At 34.6% G+C, this 22541-nt stretch overlaps 1 protein-coding gene across 2 annotated transcripts; it reads right to left on the minus strand.

Annotated features, from left to right (window-relative positions):
- Nucleotides 1-1278: 1278 nt before the first annotated feature.
- LOC145569073 (uncharacterized) lies at nucleotides 1279-22456 on the minus strand. 2 transcript variants are annotated; one of them, XM_081628446.1, is made up of 11 exons: nucleotides 22355-22456; nucleotides 20569-20684; nucleotides 19468-19702; nucleotides 15265-15394; nucleotides 8878-9092; nucleotides 8552-8803; nucleotides 8388-8464; nucleotides 7947-8313; nucleotides 4814-4858; nucleotides 1771-1832; nucleotides 1279-1689 (listed from the first exon to the last, which is right to left on the minus strand). In XM_081628446.1, exons 4-11 carry the CDS (start codon nucleotides 15350-15352, stop codon nucleotides 1641-1643), a joined length of 1155 nt encoding a protein of 384 aa, XP_081484572.1. In that variant the 5' UTR covers nucleotides 15353-15394; nucleotides 19468-19702; nucleotides 20569-20684; nucleotides 22355-22456; the 3' UTR covers nucleotides 1279-1640. The 2 variants fall into 2 exon arrangements, with proteins under 2 accessions (XP_081484572.1, XP_081484571.1); XM_081628445.1 differs by having other exon boundaries at nucleotides 19468-19705.
- Between the last annotated feature and the right edge of the window lie 85 nt (nucleotides 22457-22541).

The following is a 22541-nucleotide window of genomic DNA, read 5'->3' on the forward strand; positions in this document are numbered from 1 at the left end:
AACTTGGTGTTACTCCTTTTGTCTCTTAACACATATTTCCAATGTTCTAAAATTATATGTTTGATCATTGACCACAAACACACTCTTAAACAAAATTATCTTCAATATTAACGTGAACTTTCTCAAAGACCTTTTTTACAAGGAATTTGTACCATTATTTATACCTTATTGACAAATAACTACTTGTACATATTTTTTGAATCATTCATTGCATATGCATTTAACTCCTCCATTAAGTAGTATCCACCGACATTTTCTCACGTCCTTTCAAGAAAAGAATCTTTATCTCTCCTTCTTTCGCCTTTCTTCTGTTATACTCTATTAGACCTAAGAACACTACTATATCTCTCTCTTCATTTTACCATGGATCTTGACATGTTTTCCCAATGAAAAAATAAAATATAATTCATTCATCAAATAGTATTACGAATCAATACTAAGGGTGTCCATTTAGCCAAAATTTGGTTCTCAATATTTGAATTTCTTTCGGTCTATATTTCTCACCAAATCAAATTCAAAAATCAGTACTCCGTAATAAATTTGGTCAAAACTCATACAAATAATAAAAATACAAGGCTTGAAAATCTAGTGTAATAAGTCATTTAAATAATTGAGCTATACTTTGGAGGCTCAAACATCCAATTATAGAACATGACTATATGAGAACAATCTATAATTTGATTTTTCGATTCCAAACAATGTCAAACCGAAAATCTGAATTTTTAAAATATCTCAATCCGATCCGATTTGATTTAAAATTCGAATACGATCGGTATTGATTATTCAATTTGGATTGAATTAAATTTCGATGTTAATTTGAAATAATTTCTAGATATTTCACAATCATTAAACCCTCCCTCCCAACCTTCATTTTCTCTTTCCTTATCCAATTTTATAATAAATTACAGTCTCTACGTAAATAGTCAAATTTTTTCTTCTCACAAATCTATGAGTATCTTCATTTTCAACATGACTTACTTCAATTTGTTAAGTAATTCAAACACCCAAGTCATAAAGGACCGTAACCTCAAGGGATCTTAGTTTTCTTTCAATTGGGTGATCTTAGAGAGACGAAAATGTTATGTTCTTCAAGGGATCAGACTCCAGACAAAGTTTCAATTCTTTGTGAAAACTAGTTTATTAAATCCATCAGAATATATTGTAGTTTTGAGAGAAAAGTCTACTAAACCGTCTCACTTCTCACTAGTATCTTAAAAGCTAGCAATTGACAATTACACCTCTAAGATTTTAAAATCCCAATATTGTTTTCTAACTCACTAACAATGAAGGGTTTTGTCAGCTTAAATGAATTCAATGAAGCTACATAGCCAATACCTATTTTTTCCTATCCCAAAACCCTATCCACCAAAAAACCAGCAGGGGTGAATAAATGGTGTTTTCCTGTACAACTTGGTTCTAATCCTACAACCAATGTACTATATAATAGTTACAAAAATATGTTACAGCCAGAACAAAGGCACAAGAAATATAAATCCTATATTCTGGAGAAAACTCATAATACTCCTGTATATGCTTCGAAAATCTTGATAGACAAGTATCACCACGAAGCCAGCAACTTGACACCAGACTATTTTGCAAATTCACCCTCCTTTGGCACCAAAGATAAAGATACAGGAAGATCAATGACGAGACCTTTTGCGAGAACTACCATGTTCACTGTGACTTTGTCTGCAAAGATAGAGAACAGTAAGTGACAGTTACATACGTGCATTACTTTTGTACAGCCAATGAAAGAAATTAGTAGCTTACAAGTCATCAACATCACGCTCTTTACTCGATGAATCTTCTTTTCCATGTGATATTCTACCAGCCTGAAAGTAAATTACACAAGCTTAATCAAAGATACCACAACACATCTATATATAAATTCGGATCTGCAAATTAACAACAAAGCCTTTTTTTTCCTTTTAAGAGGGAGAAGGGGAGGGGGGCTGCATCTAGGAAATAAACCAGCTCAGCAGACCATGCCTTAAAAATAAAGTAGCAAATTATTATAGAAATTTAGCACCTAAAACACTTGCATGATACCAGTAGCCCAGTGATATGCAATGCCACTAACACACAAAAGGTAAAGCATTATAAGCATAAAGATTAAAGACAAGCAGCTCCTTTTTAATCTCACTCACATCATCATGCACGCACAAGTAATACTTGATAATGATAAAGACCGAAGAAGGCTTGCATGACTTTTCTTGATTTACTAATTTAATGCAGGGAGAATGACCACTTTGTTTGGATTGAGGGAAATGGAGCAAAAGGAAGGGAAGAAAAATGGAGGGAAAGGAAGGGAAGGAAAAGGAAATGGAGGGATGAATTAAATTTCATTTGATAACAAATGAAGGAAGGAAGGGAATTGGAGGGGAAAGAAATGGAGGGATTAAGTTGTAAGAAATTGATCTCTCCAAGAATGGAGAGATTTGAAAGGAAAACACATCATTCATCCCTTCTCCTCCCTCCCCTCCTTTTTCTTCTCAATTATCTATCCAAACACACTGTTAGTAATATCCCAAACCAAATAAGAGAAGATTTAGTAACCTTAATTTGAAAAGAATGGTTCATCAGATGATACCAGTGACAAACAATCAATATTAATCTTGAGTTGAATCCTCTGTCCTCTGCCATTTATGTACTTGTACTGGACAAAGTACACAAATTTGGAGTTTCCTCAATAATGCAGGTTCATACATTTGCATTTTGTGACACATGGTCTCACATCCACAATACTTCTAGATATTAGGACTTTAAGAGTTAGAAACGAAGCTGGAACTATCTGAATTAGAATACTTATGGACAAGGTCTTAGAACCACTTTTATTTGCCTATATTTATGAGCAAACAATTAGAACTTGGAGGTGAAGGTTGCTGGGGTTGGCAGTGAAGGTGGAGTCATGGGTTGGTTGTGCAGGTGGTTGGGACAGTGAGGAGATATCGATGGTGGAAGTGGAGAGTAATTCACTAAGGGGATAGTCAGTACAATAAAATAATCTAAGAGCAATAAGAACGCCAGATGTAATACACTATACCCTGAGGTCACTTTAAAATGTCACTTCTATTTTTTTTTGGTTTCCACCATGCAGAAAACCCCAAACCAAAAGGCCACCATGCAGAATTTTCCAAATATAAAATTTACCAGATTTATACAATCCTTCAAAACAATACAATGACTAAAATGCTCTTACATCCATTAATGACAACCCATATTTTTTCTCTCCATGGGTTAGCCTTAGGGATGTCAGTGGGGCGGGTCAAGTAGGAGACCCGCCCCATCCCTGCCCAATGGGGCGGGGATGGATCTTGGTTTGGCGGGTGGTGGGGCAGGGATGGGGATAAAAACCATACCCGCCATGGGTGATGGGGCGGGGGTGGAATACAAAAACGTGTATAATATTAAGAATGTTTTTCTTTTTATTATTATTATTATAATCAGTATTAATTATGTTGGATTGTGTATTTGAGAGGCGGAGATTAGGTGGGTCTTGGGTGGGGATTAGGCAGGTCTTTGGTGGGGGTGGATATCCAAGTGGGGGGTGGGGCGGGGATGGGGATGAACTTTGGACCCGCCGCGGGGATGGGGATGAAAATGTTAGGTGGAGATGGGGATGGGAAGGCCAACATCCGCCCCGCCCCATTGACATCCCTAGTTAGCCTTATTAAGAGCAATGAGGGCACTAGATGTAATTTAACCTCTATAGTTTAACCCTAAAGAAAAAGTAAAAACAAAAAAATCTTGTTTTCACCATGCAGAAAACCCAAACCAAACCAGGAAGCCACAATGTAGAACTTCCTAAATAAATATAATCCTTCAAAATTGTATTATGATTACGCTTACATGCACCCACTCATGATAGCTAACCCAAAATTTCTCTTTCTTCCCCTTCACTCTCCTTTGTACGTATTAACGATTGATTGAATTTATATCTCTCTTCCGTTAAGGTGCAATTACATCAATTTATTTGACTTGCATTATCTTCGCCTTCACTAGAGGTGTGATAATGAAGAGAGGTGCAGAACTGCAGACATCTTCAGGTGTAATTGCAAGGGTTGTCGTGGTATTGTTGGTGGTGAGATTGACGAAAAATTTAGCAAAGTGGTTGGTGGTTGCAGCGAATGGCTAGGAGGTCATGGGAAAAGAGTGATTAAGGGCCAATTTTTTTAGGGCTCAGCTTTTGTAAATATGCTACCTCCATGGATGAAGTTTAAAATCGGTATGAGCTTATGAAGGGTTAAATAATTCTCCCTTTTGTAAGATAAAAAAATTAAAAAAAATAAAATTTCCTTCCTCTCCTAATTCTCATCTCCCAAAAGTCCTAAACACAGGAATTGATTTTCTTCTACCCTTCCCTCCCTTCAGGTTATGTAAATATGCTACCTCCATTGATGAAATTTAAAGATGATATAAGTTTGTAAAGGGTGAAAATAATTCTCCCTTTCATAATTCCCGATGTATAAAAAGGCTTAAGGCGCACCAAGGTATTTCGTAGTTCCTAGCACCTCGCGCCACATTGAAGTGAGGAGCACATAATATACAATAAAATTTTTGAAAAAAAATCCTTGTGCGCCTCGATGCGCCTTAGCTGCGCCTTATCGCGCCTTGCCTAGACTACAAATGGCGCATTACCACTAACGTCTTGCGCCTCAATGCCTAGACGCGCCTAAAATTAAAAGGGGAAATAAGAGACCACTTAGTGATGTAAATCAGAGTTAAGCAATGTCACTACACACTAAAATTCATACCAAGAAAACAAAAATAATAGAAAAGGCATGCTTACTAACAGGATTGATTAATGAATTACCTGCTTGATGCTTCTAGTATGAGCCTCCAGATATTCTTCATAAGACTGCAGCAAGATTTTCAGATTACAAAATCAGGTTAGCATACTATAAAGCTTGTCCAAAGAGAAAAAAACCAGATCTGGTAATTCATGCTTCATCTGGATAAGGTTACATGTCAGCTGAGGCAGATTACAAACTATGTGAACTCTTGATAACACTAGAACCTGAGCCATAGCCAAGCTGATATCAAGTAAACAGGCTGTAAATCAGCCAATCAAACTATGTACGTCCCCAGGCTCAGTCAGTCAAGCCAACATTACAGCTTGGAGGCTGAAGTTGTATCAACCTAAGCTTCAGGTCAATTTAGGTATTTTACATAAGCTAAAGTTGCAGGAGATTTTACCTCCTATCATAGGTAGGGTTCTTTTTGATCTTCAAAGTATTTTGCGTCACATAGTATATTTTTCAGAAATCCATGTTTCTATACTGAGGATTTCCTTATTAGTATTAAAGCAAGGGCTAGATACTTCTTGTCAAAGCATGTTCTGCTCTGAGGAATACCCCCGGAGGCCCCAACCAAGCACAAAGCGTGCAGCCTTGACTTCATTGGGCTTGTAAAAAGTGGTGGTCCATAAACAATAAAACCCTATTACTCATGCAATGAGAAGAGCAATACATTTTGAAAATCATATTTATTGAAGCTTAATGCAGGGTAAGACTGGTCAAGGCTCCCACGAGGCCACGAGGATTAACTATGAGCCAAGTGCTCTTCCGAGCCTAGCCTTCTCTCAATAAATAGAAATAGACTTTATCCAAAGAATTCATCAGGGACTCCCTTTGTTTTTGATTAATTGCAAGGCTTTCACAATTGAAAAAGACCCACAACTATTTCGTCATTTCTCACTCCCACTAATTTCAGTTGCAATACTATTTTATTATTTTCCTCCCACAACCTCACTTGCATTATTTTTCTTCCCCATACAATTAGATATACCCCCATTAATGATACTTTATATTATAACATTCCCACATAAGTCCCCACCCCATAAAAATTTCCTTAAACTTTATGCACACCCTACTGTTGCATTTAATCAAAAACAGGAGTGGAAACTAGCAAAACTCTATAATCAAGCTCACAATAAACATTAAAATATTTTGCACTACCACTCGAACCTTGTCCTCTTCTCGCAACAATCATCTCACCCACTTTACAAACTTAAATGAGTAATTCCCCCATGTAATCTTAAACGGAAAAACCTTATATTTGATTGGCTTGGTTGCTAAAAGTTCCCAAAATATCATGCCACCCTTCTATGATTATTTACATCACATTGACTTAACTTATTTGGCACTGCATAACTTTAACCATAAAAAAATACTTCCTTTGTTTCTTTCTATTTGTCCAATTTGTTTTTTGGTAGTTTCCATTGCATATATGTAATTAAAATATTTTCAAACTTCATATTACAAAAAAACATATAAATACATGTCTGTAAACTAAAAACCAAAACGAGTTAAACAAAATCCTACATGCCTATGTAAGTATATATTATTCCTGAAAGTAATAGATTCCATAAGCACTGAAATCTCTAAAGATTTCAAATAATACTGTAGTAGAATATTAATAAATTACTCATTGAGACGAATCAAATATGACTATGTTATTTTTATATACTGAGAGTAATTTAGAAGATTCTTTCAACTTATAAATAGTGAAAAGATTCCAAATGAGAAAAACAAAAATGATTGGAGGGAGTAGTAATATATAAATAATTAGATAATATTTTGAAAATTAAATTAAGATATACCCAACAATATCTTACATACTAAAGTTTATTTTCATATATTAACAAAAAAAAAAGGTCTGAATAGTAAAAACAGACAAAATGATGCAAGAGACCAAATGGAGCAGCCCACCTGTATTCAATTTTGAAAACTTAAAACTTGGTCCACACAAACCATGCCGAATACCTTAAAGAAAGACTATCATATGTCCTTTGTCGTTTTTCACCTTCCTAACCTCTTTCCCTTTCCTCATTAGCTTTCCCTTGTCTTCATAATCAGCCCATTGTCATGGCTTCCATATAATCTACCAAAATTCAACAACCTAGTTCCTTGACACCCAAATCAATCTATACAGCTTCCAGAACTAACCTGAGATCAAGATTAGCATCATCAAAACTAACTAGCATTGATCTCACTATCTCAGAACCATCATCTCGATGAATTATCAATACCATTACCAACAACCATTTCTCAGCTACATATCTTCTCTTCAACAACCTTACCACCCACTATCACAACAGCAATAAGCCAATAAGCATATTCATGAGAGCCACAAATTCTATGCAATTGGCTCAAGAATCAAATTCAACCGAATCCTCAACAAATATTCAAAACAATCAGAATCAAGAGCCCTAGAAAAATTCATTGGATTAATGATCTCTCTCCCTCGAATCATTCTCAGATAAAATGACTTAAAACACAGCAAGCGGGGAAACAGAGAAAGTGACAGGGAAATATGGGTGATAGAGATAGCTGTAACAACTATCAGTGATGGTGGATGGTGCCATAGGGTGTCATTGCCATTGCAAAAGGCTGGCCAGGACTCCAGGAGCAAGAAAGAAGACTGGGAAATGGCTGCAGCCATGAGGTATCATAATCAAGGTGGAAGGCTTGCTAGGAGCAAGAAAGGGGAATTGAGTGGAGAGAGAGAAAGAGAGAAGGAGAGAAGGGGGGAGTTGTTTACACATCCAAATTTTGAATTATGATTACCAAATCAGCAGTTTGGCACCTTTACTAATGATGTAAATTTGGGTGCATTTTCATTAAAACTAACAAAAGATAAGATTACGAACATTGACTTCTCAAAGTGGAATTATTATTGCAGATTAAGAAAAAGGTTGGATCAATGTGAGTAATATTCCCATATCTTATCTCTGAATTTAACAATTCATAATTCATATATTTGTGAAAACTGTATATACAAAGGAAAGGCTTTAGCAAGATGACTATACAAAATTACTACTGCAACTATAAAAATTCAAATATTCTAAAATAATTCAATCAGCGGCAGAAAATAGTAATTATAAGCTGAAAAGAATATTGTATATGAGCCTCTTGATAACTAGAGTAGCTAAGATAGGACCATACCATTTCAAGAAACTCATCTTCAGAAAGAGTACTACACAGAGGACTCATTTCACCAGACATCCGCATGCCATCAACTTGAGAAGAAACTTTGTGATCAGCTGGTGAGTCTAAAGCACTTCCTTTACAATGGGCTTGCCTAGTCAGTGAACCTTTACTTCCTGAGATAGGCAGACTCTTGGGAGGATATAATCCAACAGGTTCATGGTGTGCGACAAGGGACCCACTTGCTTCAGTATGATATTGATAAAGATAAGATGAGTAGAGCATGGATTTTGTGGTCCAAGTCATATCCATAGGAGCAACATACCCCTCTTCAGGAAAACAATATCCAGATTCCACACCAGGCCTCCCCACAAGAAATGCGTCCCTGAAATAGAGTAAATAACAAATCACAAATAGCACATCCAACCTGATTAGCTTAGCTCTGACCTATCATAATACCTTTTCAGACTTGGGTCCTCTTCAGGTTCTCTATCAATAAGTTGACAAAGTGCTTCCCCAATTTCTGGAGGTACCTCCTGATAATAATTGAAATATTTTAATTCAACTTAAACTCTGTTCAAAGTTGAACAGGAGAGGCAAGAAATAGTTCGTGCATTATTAACCTGGCAATCTCTGCTTATTTTGACAGGTTTGTATTCATTCAGTGGATTTTTCAGATGGATAGTTTTGTGGAATGGCAAATTACTTAAACGCAACCATTTGACTCTAAAACTGCGCCCCCATGGATTATTAGCACCAGTTCCTTGTGTCCAAACATTCTCCCGCCTCCGGCCAACAGAAGACATCATCTGTGCATACCCTTGGAAGAATCCGCTTGAATTAACACTATATATCAGAATTACTTTACGACATTTCTGCAAGATAAGGGAATCTCGATAAAATACAACATTGATATAAGACATCATCACATCAAAGGAAGCAATCTTACATGAAAAGCTTCTTCCAGTATGGGCTCATTCATGAGTTGGGTAGCCCAGATTCCCTTTTCAACTGAGAGTTGAATATTTTCATGATTCAAGCTTTTAATGATAAAGTACTTTGTATCTTTTAAAACCATATCTGAATTGTTCATCAAATCCCTGTGCCCCTTATCTTCTGTCCTAGGTGGGCCTCTCTCCTCATTTGCTCTACAGCTGGAACTATCTGAGATTACAACTTAGCTTTGTCCGACATCAGTCCACACATAAAATAAAACTTTTATACTTGTATAAAGCTAAACGAAAAATATAAAGTGTTAGATATGAACTATAACATACTAAATAATTTCATTCAGTTTATAAAGGCCAACAGTATTTTCAAAGCTCAAGTTCAAAAACAAGATTAAAAATTCAGCCTTGCACATACAAATGCAATCGAACATTATTAAGATATATCCGTATGCATGAATAATTTAACCACACCTGATCTAATAAAGAGCAGGGTATGACATCCAAATCACACAATTAATGTTTTAAGATTACTACTAAGATAGATGCTTTGAAAGATTAGTAGACATTTCCAAGCATATCCGGTCCAGCCATGGTTTCATGGCATGCCTCATAAGCTTTATTTCTTGGGTTTATCCTTCATTCTTGTAACATAGAAAAGTCTTTTTTCTCTGTCTTTTGTGGTATCTTGTTTGTCCTCCAAATTTTTTTTTCAACAGTATCATTAACCAATCAATAACATCCCTCCCTAAGCATCTCAGTACCTCAACAAGAATACCATTTGAGGCAACTACTTGCCTAACTTTCTTCTCTTCAAAGCCTTTTGTACCAATATTTTTTAATTCCTCCACATATGCCCAATTTGACTTCTTCATCCTCAAGAAAGATGTCCTCTATACAACTTATCAAAGTATTATGTCAATCTGTTCACAACCTCTCTATCATAAACAAGAAACCTTTGTCTTTCATCCTTCATACACCGCACCATAAAGAGGCCATTGGTCATTGCTTGTATTTTTCTTGCCATCTTATTGATCTCTTTTGCAGAAACTCTAGTTCAATTTGTCGTATACATATTTATACACCTTTCACTTAATTTATCATCAGAATAACTTCTTTCATCATACCTTTAGTGTGTACCATACTATGCAATAGTTTGTTCTTCTCTACAATCATTCAAAGCCAACCATTCTATTTTCTTCATAATTACCTTATTTACATCCTTATTGAGCCATGTTGTGTCCTTTGGAATTGGTAGTATCCACACATTTTCCCATAAACCTTTTTTTCCACTATAGAAATACAATTCTTCATCTATCACCCCAACAACTTCATCAACTATTCAATTATAGTAGCCTTTAAAATTCAGACCCAATAAGCTCCACATTCCAAAATCTAATCCTTTGCTCACCTTACATCTATTCCATCATTAACTCAATTAAATATGAAAATCAAGGGCTAGAAGTCGGTATTGTGTAACTACAATTTCCTTTGATATCATCGTGCAATTAAGACAACTAAGTTAGTTCCATTTTTTGAATTGAAATTCATTAAAAGTCATTCCATCCACCATAACCAAAAGCTCCATGAACATTCTCAAAACCGCATTGACTGTCTCCACATGTCCAATTGGAAGTCCAATTCTCCACAAATAAATAGCTTCCCTCTGTGGTAAATACTTTACATCACTACATCTAAATTATCCTAAAATTGACTTTTAGAAGCTTAAACACCTACTCTCTCTATCCCTATTTGTTTATCTGGTTGTATTTTTTGGGGTTAAACTTTAAAACTTTGACACAAATCCTCAATAATTTATAAGAAATAACATAGTCAAGTGGGATCTTGTTAGGTTCATTATAATGTCTACTTTAACAATATCAAATTTTTATTATTTATGCGTGCTAAACTAGAGGTACATATGTTTATTGAATATCTTGAAAACCGTGAAAATTTAAATGGGACTAACAAATAGAAAGAGAGAAAGTATGATATTTACAATCCTTATACCAAAATTAGTCTTCATGCTAATAATCTTATCACCTTTTGTTACAAACTAGAATTGCATCATTTACTATCTGATCATCAATGTCAATATCAACTTCATTTTTATACTTGAATTGTACTGAACCTCTAAAGTCTTAATAAAGAGTGAAAATTGGCAACATGCCTACATACTAATGAAAATTGTTCGCAAGTAATAATGTAGAGGTAATCTAAGCTGGAAAAAGTCAATCAAAACTCAACTTCAGAGAACTAAATAAACGAAAATGATTCAAAAGGCTAAGCGAACAAATTAAAAATCAAAGTTAATAAATTAATATAGAAACTTAAAAAAAAAAAAAACATTTTTACATGCATAATACACACTAGACAACAATAAAAGCTTAATAAAGTCATCAGTTGCTTAACCTCAAAGTTGTGTGCTCAAGTTACAAAACTTTCGTTAGGTATTGCTTGAGTTCTAAATTTTTCTCTTTGATTGATTTTTGTCTTTTACTCCCTCTATTTTTTTAAAAGCTAGAGTTGGGATTGCGCGAAGTTTTAGGAGGTTTAATAAAATAAGATGTTAGTGGGGAAGATAAATGTAAGAAAAAATAGTGGGTTATTGTTTTATTAAAAAGTAAAGTGGTGTGAGAGGGAGTGAGGACCAATGGAGGAGTGATAAATGATAAAGAAAGAGTGAGTGAGGACCAATGGAGGAGTGATAAATGATAAAGAAATAGTGAGTGAGGACCATTAGTGGGTAAAGATATATTATTAAATTGTAAAGGTTTCAAAGAAAGAAAGTGTAGCTTTTAAAAAAAAAAAACAGACTAAAATAGCAAGTGTAGGAGGGAGTACTAATTAGTGCATCCTTGAAACCTTTCTTGTTATGCCTTAATGATTTTAAGATGTAGTAATTGATAAAAAGTGTTCTATGTCTTATTGCTTTTACACCTTTACATTAAAATTCATAGACCTAGGTTTAAATAAAGCAGGTAACAAGACTAACAACTACTTGATGACATACATTCTAAATTTGGCCAACTTCCTTATCTAAGAGAGAAATTTCCCTTTTGCATTGAACAAACAACTAGGCATCATGACCTAACAAGCAATCCACATAAATAGATGCCTTGGAATGCATAATGTTTCTATAACAATGTGGTCTATGACATACAGAAATGTCAATGGGCTGCATGTCACCACTTCTAAACCGTTTCAAGATATAGACATCAAAAAGTCCTTACAATAAGAGTATAAGACTTTAAATTACTTAAATAGATGTTCAACACTTCCTTATATTACCAAGACGTAAATGTGGAAACATGGTGTAAAGGTCATGCATAGCACATGCATCTTTCTACCTCCTCACCTCCTTTGACGGGAATAGATCACAAAATTTTAGGTACACCCTAGGGCACCAAGGTCTATGTGCTCCCGGAACTCTATTGAATATTACATGGAATTCAACTAAAAAGCAACATCAAGCTGTAGAAAATAACATATGATTGGTATGAAAATAACCCATGTTTAACATGTCATGATGGATAGATTTATCAAATTATGTTCTTTCTTCATATTGGGCAATATTATTTGTTAACTACTTCGCAATATATCATGTTACAGAAAATAAAAAAACAATACATTAGTTGTCATAAAACAGTTTCTATGAAAATATCCAAATATGTACATTTACTGACTATAAAAACTACTCTTATACATGGTTTTAAAAACAACATTTTGCTGGTTTAAAGATAGCTATGTTGTCAAAAACAAAAGTAAGTTGTTAGTGTTTACAATATGTGTAAAATTGAACACCCACCAGGTCAGTACCTGTGTTTGGCAACCCCCACCAGCGAATTTTGTTAAAATTAACACTGATGCCTCGCTTATGGATGAGGGTTGGGTGGGGTTAGGAGTAGTGGCACGAGACTCCACTGGAAGTGTCATCTTCACTGCGACTAGACGAGTTAGGGCGTGGTGGCAAGCTGAGGTTGCAGAGGCTAAAGCAATTGTCATGGCCTTGAGGTTGGGGAGAAAATTTGGCTGTGATCGAGCTATTATAGAATCTGATTGCAAGGGTTGCTATCAATCGATTGGCAAAGGGAGCTACACACCTAACTGAATTGGATGCCACTCTCACTGATGCGGTTGAGTTAGGCTCTTCCTATACTAGTCTCCATTGGGTGCATGTGAAGCGAGAGGGAAATGTAGTGGCGCATAATTTAGCAAAGTTTCTTCCTAATAGTTTAGAACAAGTTTGGGAAAATTGTGTTCCTCATGATATTGATCACTATGTACTCATGGATACTCTTGCTATTTAATAAATGAGTTTGCTCCCCTTCAAAAAGGAAAAAAAAAAAAAAATGTGTAAAAAATAATTAAAATATGTAAATTAAATATGGGAAGAAACAATATATACTTCCTCCATTCCTGAAATCGAAATAATGTAAGCTCTTGTTCTCGGGTAGTACGGATACAGAGTATGTGTAAAAAAAAGGTGGTTCTGGAGCAAAGATAGAATGGTTCAAGAGCACTATCCACTAAAAAAAGAGCCTAGACCTAATGGATATTGGGAAATAAATAACAAAAACCTAGCTATCTACCTTGTTTTCACTCCAATCAATGAGAAAATTGCCATATTTGCTAGTTGGTAGCCTTTGAGAAGCTCATGGATGCCCAAATTTCGGACTAGAGTATGTAGCTATAAAATATTATTCACAGCAAGACCTCACTGAAAATAACAAATTAATTTAACAAAGGTTTATGTACTAGGTTAAGGCCCTGTTCTTTTGAGCTTCTGGGTAGAGCAGAGCAGAGCAGATTTCAGCAGATTGAAGCAGAGCAAAGCAGAGTCGAGCAGAGCAGAGCAGATTTCATTATTATTATTATTATTATTATTATTATTATTATTATTATTATTATTATTATCATTATTATTATTATTATTATTATTATTATTATTACTAATATTGTTATTATTACTATTATTATTATTATTATTATTATTATTATTATTACAATTATTATTACTACTACTAATACTATAATAATAATTGTAATGCTTTATTATTGTTATTAAATATTAAATATTATTATTATTATTATTATTATTATTATTATTACTACTACAACTACTACTACTACTACTATTATTACTATTATTATAATCATTAAATTTTATTATTAAAAATTAATTATTATTAATAATATTAATATTATTAAATATTAATTATATTATTATTAATATATTATTATTAAATATTAATTATATTATTATTAATATTATTATTATTAAATATTAATTATATTATTATTAATATTATTATTATTAAATATTAATTATATTATTATAAAATATTATTATTTATTATTATTAAATATTAATTATATTATTAAATATTAATTATATTATTATTATTAAATATTAATTATATACTTCCTCCGTTTTCTTTTACTTGCAACACACCTTTTAAGCACGCAGTTTTAGGAGATGATTAGTGAGGGTAAACGAGCGATTTTATCAATATAATTTTTACACAAAAATTAGAATAGAGTTAAGTATCATTTGTAAAAATTATAATGAAAAATTTGTCCATTTACATTACATAAACCAGAGCTCAAAACACGTGCCACAAGGCTGTGTTGCAAGTAAAAGAAAACGGAGGAAGTATTATTATTAATAAATATTAATTATTATTAATAAATATTATTTATTTATTTATTATTATTAAATATTAATTATTATTATCATTAAGTATTAATTATTTATTATTATTTTTATTAAATATACATTATTATTATTATAATAATTCAATATTAAGTATTAATTTTAAGCAGAGCAGAGCAGAGCAGGGCAGAGCAGATTGAAGCAGAGCAGAGCAAAGCAGAGCAGATTTCAGCAGAGCAAAGCAGCTCTAAAGAACGGGGCCTAACTTTCTCATCCTTTACAGCATCTGCTATTCATTTTTAGTATTCTCTAAAATCCTGGAAGTTCTCAACCACTGTTGTCATAAACCAAAATTTTCACTTTTTGGTCAAGTTTTAGTTAGCGCAATTCCGTAGACATGCTTACCCAAAAAGCATAAACATGATTACATAAATGTACTAACACGTATTAGAATGCAGAAAAGGTCAAGCAAAACGAAGAAGAAAAATACAGTGTGCAGAAAGACACATAATGACATAATCACTAATCAGGCATCAAACTTTGACAGCCTCAAAATTCAAGAAGGAAACTACAACTGAACAGCTGGAAAAAAAATGATCAATAGTAAAACCACAACAGATAAGGCCAACGAATCTTGACAGAATTTTTACCTTGCAGTATTATAATCTAGTTACGTTAGCAAAATAGATTGCTTGAATCAAGCCAAAGAGGAATAAAATCATCATGAAAATACCTGGTTCTTCCAAATTCTTGGCATCATGCTTCCGAGATACAGAAGAATCAACAATAGAGGCATTTTCCTTTGCAGTGTCAGTGGACATGTCCTATATATATCCGTCCAGTCAATTCAATAATGGCACAATCTGCAGCAGCATTAGCGACTTTTAGAAGAAAAAATAGCCTACTAGGTTCATCTACAAACTTAATATCGGACAAAACGACAGAAGAACAATGCATTGCTACTGGGAATAATCTTTAGCAGGAATCATATAACCATTAGTAGCAATTATAAATTAGAATATAAATTATTAGAGGCAAAGCACTTTTCATTCCCCCAAAACTTAGCACCTAAAATCTTTGATGTGTAAGCCTCAGCCCCATGCCTCGTCACTCAGGTTTACAATACTTGTACCTCTTACGCCTTGAGCTTTTTGAAACCAAGACGATTACAATGGGCTGCACATACAGTCCATATTGTACATGAGGTTCCAATCAATCAATCAATCAATCAATCAAAGCCTTAATCCCAAAAGTGGGGTCGGCTAACATGAACCAAATTTGATTATTCCGTGTAGTCATCAACATAAATCTTTCTCCTCCATCCCTTACGATCCAAAACTTCATCCTCACGTAAATCCATGCACTTCATATCCTTCCTCACTCCTTCCAACCAAGTCATCTTTGGTCTCCCTCTTCCTCGTTTAATCCCTCCATGGTCCCACTCTTCCACTCTTCGCACCGGTGCACCCTCGGGTCTCCGTCTTACATGTCCAAACCAACGCAGACGATTTTCCCTTAATTTATCTACAATGCCCGCCACACCTACTTTCTTGCGAATAACCTCATTTCTGATTCTATCTCTTAAAGTGTTTCCACACATCCACCTTAACATGCGCATTTCCGTAACCTCCATCTTTTTAATATGCTCTTTCTTAGAAGCCCAACATTCTGTACCATAGAGCAACACTGGTCTTATGGCAGTCCTGTAGAATTTTCCCTTCAACTTTAAGGGAATGCTGCGGTCGCATAACACTCCCGTGGCCGCTCTCCATTTAAGCCACCCTGACTTAATCCTGTGGGTCACGTCTTGATCAATGTCACCATTCTTCTGGATGATCGACCCTAGGTACTTAAAACATTCACTCATGGTCAAATCCTTTCCATCCAAACTCACCACTTCATTGCTTGTCCCCCTCTGAGTGCCAAGACGACATACCAAATATTCAGTCTTACTCCGACTTAGCTTAAACCCTCTAGATTCCAACCTTTGCCTCCATTGCTCCAACTTGACATTAACCCCATCCTTAGTCTCATCCACCAAAACGATATCATCTGCGAACAGCATACACCATGGAACCTCATCTTGAATTGGTCTAGTTAATTCATCTAGAACCGTTGCAAAAAGAAAAGGGCTTAATGCAGACCCTTGATGCAATCCGATTGTAATAGGGAAATCTTTTGTCAACCCTCCGCATGTCCTCACATTTGTTGACACATCCCGATACATATCCTTAACTAGGTCTACATACCTTCGTGGGATACCTTTCTTCAACATTGCCCACCAAAGTATCTCTCTTGGCACCTTGTCATATGCCTTCTCTAAATCAATAAAGACCATATGAAGATCTTTCTTCTTTACCCTATAAAACTCCATCATTTGTCTTATCAAATGGATTGCCTCCATAGTAGATCTCCCAGGCATAAAACCAAATTGGTTATCTGAAATGCTTGTGCATGCCCTCAACCTTTGTTCAATCACCCTCAACCTTTGTGCATGCCCTCAACATGAGGTTCCAAAATAAAGTATTTTAAATTTTGATATTTTGGTTTTAATATTTACTTCTTTGTATTCAGAAAAGGATAGAGAAAACCTCTATATGGGATTCAGGATATTTCAGCTAAGAGATTCCTCAAGTCCCAAGGAAGCACACACTTGAGAGGCTCCCCAATGATCCACTCTCCCCTACAAGAGTATAGGCATACAAGCCCAAACCTAGCCACAGGTTTCTGACTTAGATATAAGAGGGGCAACACTACAGAACAAATGAATACGTTTGTTGTTAAACATGGCAGAAAAATACAAATTGCTTGCCCCTAGTTAGTAAGTACAATCCCGTCAAAAAAAAATAATAGTTATTAAGTACAATTATTAGATTCTACAAGTAAATATGTATAGTCCTCTAACACGCCCTTCCCAAGAGAGAGAGAGGAGGGTTTCTTTTTTTGACACAGAGAGGAGGTAATCTTAGATGTATAAATACAATAATACTCCCATATAACTTATTTACTATGCACTAACGTGTTCGGGAACAATCCTGCAACATAACCACATAACTCGGCCTTCATCTAACTTTTAAGTGCTTAGCCATTAGGATTAGTAGTATAACCTATTGGAGGTGTTGATACAGATGTGGTCTTTGCTAATTAGATAAGATTTAACATTTCTATCATTCTATGGATACAAAGAGGTGCCTAATAATAGGAGGTCAAAAGGAAGCATTAATTATGTCAATAAGAGTAGCAAATTAACATATACTATATCCCAATCTCTTTGAGACTCTGACTAATGAACCTCTATCTTCTCTTCCTCTTCTTTCTATCTTTCCCCTAACCTTCCTCTACTTGGACGTCCATCAATGCTACCACCACTCTAACTTTCATTACCACATTCAACACCTCATTTAGAACTACACCTCTACCATCTATCATCTACCAACATATCTTCCCTCCTCCATCTCTCTGCCAAAAAGGTCAATGCCATTGTGGATATCTACAAAAACCACAACTTTATCTATCCATCCTCCATTAACTCTCCCCAGGGTCCATTAGGTCTGGCTATTAGTAACAGTGGAAAAGTTGTGGCGCATAAATGGAGACACTAAGGGTTGGCAAACAGGGGAGAAAAATAATAAGAAATGATGCAAAGCCATTTTGGGAGGAGAAAAAAATAATAATTGAGGAGCAAGAAGAAAGAGTATTTATCCTTTTACATAGATAACCAATCAGCAAAATGTACAAGAACAAAAACAGAGAACAAGTTGTCCTTAAAAATAATAGTGCTATAACTATCCTTTTACATAGATAACCAATTAGCAAAAAGTACAAGAACGAAAACAGAGAACAGTTGTCCTTGAAAATAAAAATAAAAGTGTTATAACCCACTTCCATTGAGTTTCAGCCATTATCTAGAAAATGCCTCACTATATACTCTTACAACAATCTTGTCAAATGACTTGGAAAACAGTTTATTCACAGATAAATATCCTGATTATAACATTTCACTCACTCACTTACATAGTTATTTAGCCTCTTCTCGTATTTTTGGTCAACCAATTTTTCAAAGATAAATATGATATTCCAAAATAAGGGAAATTCTACTTGGTGGCCTCTAATTATTGCACTTTGTATACATTGGAAATTTACTATTGCCATATTCTATAGTGACCCACTACTTTTGCAAATATCTCTAACATGCCCTTATAGATGTTATATGGCTAACTTTTGGTGTTGATGGTTAACCTTTAGTTCCAATAAGTAAAATTACTACCTTACCCTCCTAATTAATCCAACCATCACCACCTAGCTGCCACCACTGCCATCCAGCCACCACCACCACATTTAAAACAAATCCAACCTCACCCCCAAACCCACCTCACCCCACCCCAAAACAAACCCCCACCCACCCAAAACCACCCCACTCATCCCAAAACCAACTCCACCCACCCAAAACAACCCACCCGCACCCAAAAGGTAGTAATTTTATTTATTTAACTTAAGGTTAACCATAAAACAAATACAAGTGCACATTGGAGATATATACAAAAGCAAAGGGTCACTTAAGAATATGGCCCCAAAAAAAACCAACGAATAAATGCAATAATTAGAAGCCACCATATAGAATTTTCCATAATACAATTAACGGATGTGGAGCTACAAGGAATTATAAGAAGTAGCCAAATTTGCTACAGATTCCGATGATCTGGAATAATCTTTCAAATGACATGTTTACACATTTGGTGAAAGATTGGATCAATTTAGGTATCGAATAAGATCTACAACAGCAGCAGCAAACACGCTTGATTCTCATTCACAGAAAATTAACAATAAATTAGACATTCAAAGCAGTAGAATAATCAAATGACCACAATAAAATGCACTAAAAAAATCAATCAGAGAAAAATAAGCAGCGTGCTTTAAAGAATAAAGGTGCGAAAACCTCAAATTGCAGCTTGAACTTGGAGCAAATGTCTTGGTGAGAAAAATTAGGGATATCGAGATCCAAGAATATATATTTGTAACGTTTGAAGGATGGGAGCCTTGTGACTGGCTAGAGAGCTACATAGAACAAGCATCAAACTTTGGATAGTCTATCCGGCCCAAAATGGTGTAAGCCTCCTTTTTCCTTCATTAATTTGGCCTGCTCTTCTTTGCATGTACTCAACTAAATTAATCTTCTGCATTAAATAAACAAAACCATCAATATAGTAGTCAAGATTCTCATTTTAGAGAAACTCTAGAATCTAGATAATTGACTTAAGAATACAAGTCCAAATCTGCTAATCTAATTTCTATTAAATCCATGTCAACGTTAAAATAATTTTTTTAAGTAAACAAATGGACATAAAATACCTATAAACACACATTGTAATATTGCATGTATTTACTCTACAATCCCCTACAAAATGTATACCCTATTTTCAAAAAAATATCAGGGATTTAAAAAAAAAATGGTGGATAGTGAAAGAAAAAGCAAGAGAAAATGTGGATAAGGAAAGAAAAGTAGGAGAAAGTGTGGGGATGAATGAGGTTTTTTTATATACAGAAAGGTGAAATTTTTTTCGGAATGTCCATTGAAGCCAAGTATGAACATCATTTAGTGACGGAGGTTAATGCTAACATTACCTAAGTCTATACAGCTATACCCTATTCCAAAATCCCCTTAAAAAGAATGGTTTGTTTTGATAGTAAAAAATCCATTAATGTGTACTCTTAATTTATTAATCCATAATGCATTCCAAGCAATGTAAGAGGCCAATAATCTTCATGTGCACTCCTGCTAACCAATTGCAAGTGCAGCATGACATTTTTCTTCATGCACATGAAAATTTTCAAATCTACACAATACACTCATCTATCTGCATATTCTTATCTCAAAATTTCCCTACTCATAGCAAATTTCAATTGAAAAGGGAACTCAAGCAATGGATATACACATGTCAATATAAGCGATTACCCTATTCAGAGTTTTCATGAAACATATAATCCAAATTTCAGTTGTTTCAGTAAGAGCATACTGCCAGACAGCACAAAGCAATACCTCAGATTTCACAGTTCCCAAGCCACAAGTTCTCTGTTATCATGAAGTTGGTTGTATCTCCATCAACGAGGTTCCACATTGGATCAAATCTGATGTTCCAATATACTCCTTTCGTTCTATACAATAGGCACATTTAACTGAAGGTCATTTTACAGAAATTAGGTTGAATTAATATAACTATCCTTCTTCAATTAAGTTTTTACATCTTTACCATGCCACAAAGTAATCTTTACTAACTTATCATTAAGCAGAAAACAAAGAAGTAGCAAGTTTTACAAAGAAAATTTAGAAAGTGGACTATGAAGTATAATTTTGGGACATACTCCCTTCGTCCCTATTTTTTTGCTCCATTGCCAATATGTGGGTCAAACTTTAAAAACTTTGACCACAAATTCCCGTTGTTCTACAAAAGGAAATATAGTCATGTGGGATTTTGTTTAGTTCGTCTCATTGTAAAGTTAATTAATATCAACTTTTTATAATTTTTACGCTTATGAAAATGAAGATATAAACGTTTTAACACGTGTCTCAGAGACCACACAAAGTCAAATGGGGCAAAAATAAAGGGACAGAGGGAGTACTATGGTAGAAATGAAACCAATTATTTAGGGATGGAGGAAGAAAGAAATAGCTCTAACAGGCTAACAACTATCTTGAAGTTAAGACATCAGAGGTTGCTCTAACAGATAACCACTTACATTGATTTTAAGTGTGAAATATCTTTTTTTGTCTCCAATAAGAAGCAAAGTGCAGCAAACAAAGTTCTTCTAACCACAAAATCTTATCATGGATACTGCTTTTCTACAATGATAAAATCAAACTAATAATGCTTCTTTGCATTGATATGAGTAAAGGCACTAAGGCTATGTACAGATTGTGCACTAGTGCCCCTATATCCCACCTTACGTAGACATCACTAGAAAAATCGGAGTAACGAGATGTTCAGCCAATTACGAGAAACACATACTACAGCTTTATTCAGTTCAATTATAGTAAAGCAGAAAAGAGGAAGGGAGGGGGAAAGAAAAGAAGGGTTAGGAAAGGAAAGAGATTTTATTTCCCAATGTTCGGTTAATGAAAGAAAATGAAAAGAAGAGAAGGGAAATTTGATTTTGTAAAGGGCTTTCCTTCCACTTCTCTTCCTTTCTTATGAATACTCATGTCATTTAGCAAACCAAACACAAGAACATAATAAAAAGCCTTTCCATTATTTTCTTTCCGGCCAAATTAACCAAAAAGGGCTACAGCAAAACAAAATGCCACAACTATTCTCAACCAATAATGAAGCCATGATCCTGATAAATGTTCTAAAGACCATGCCTCTTGAAAACTTCTCGACTCGAACCGTTCTGGCATGCTAGTCTAAACCTTCACCCGCTGTTTCAAATTCCGACCACTAATTATATTCCTAATTTTTTGCAACAATTATACATATATAAACCATTTTGGTATAGCTTCTAAATTCAAAGTATTTTATCAAACATTCAACAACTAACAATCAAATTAAGAAACTACAATAACCCTAAATAACCAAATAATACGTTTTCCTCTCAATTTCACCCAATTAGTTCTAAATTAAAAAGGATTAACGATAACTTATCCTGAAATAGCAACATTCAGCTATCAATTTCCCAGAATTCATCCGTTTCTCTTCCAAATTACAGCATAAACCGATTCAGCTTTGCAAATTTCCTCAATTAAGAAATTTTAACTAAAAATTAACCGAAAAAAAAGGAAAAATCGAAAGAATTAAGCAATGAGAGTCAATGAGACAAGGAATAATTACCTAGCGAGTGAGAAATTGAGTTGAATTTCTGGAAAAAATTTGAAAATGCCACCAAAAATCCTTAGCGCTGAATTTAGCTTGGTTGTGTTTAACTAGTAGCACACTAGCACTTGGGAAGAAGGAACGACGCTCTTTGGCTCTTTATACTCTCGTCTTTTTTTGAATGATCCTCTCTTTCCAAATATAG

Source organism: Chenopodium album, chromosome 11 (genome assembly GCF_948465745.1).
Source record: "Chenopodium album chromosome 11, dcCheAlbu1.1, whole genome shotgun sequence".
In the NCBI taxonomy this organism is placed as follows: Eukaryota; Viridiplantae; Streptophyta; class Magnoliopsida; order Caryophyllales; family Amaranthaceae; genus Chenopodium; species Chenopodium album.

Excerpts from the sequence above, each read along its gene's own strand:
- LOC145569073 (XM_081628446.1), bottom strand. The coding sequence starts at position 15,352 with ATGTCCACTGACACTGCAAAGGAAAATGCCTCTATTGTTGATTCTTCT. Across the intron at positions 9,093-15,264 it reads CAAGAATTTGGAAGAACCAG|ATAGTTCCAGCTGTAGAGCA; the intron begins GTATTTTCATGA and ends TTGTAATCTCAG. Across the intron at positions 4,859-7,946 it reads AAGATGAGTTTCTTGAAATG|TCTTATGAAGAATATCTGGA; the intron begins GTATGGTCCTAT and ends ATCTTGCTGCAG.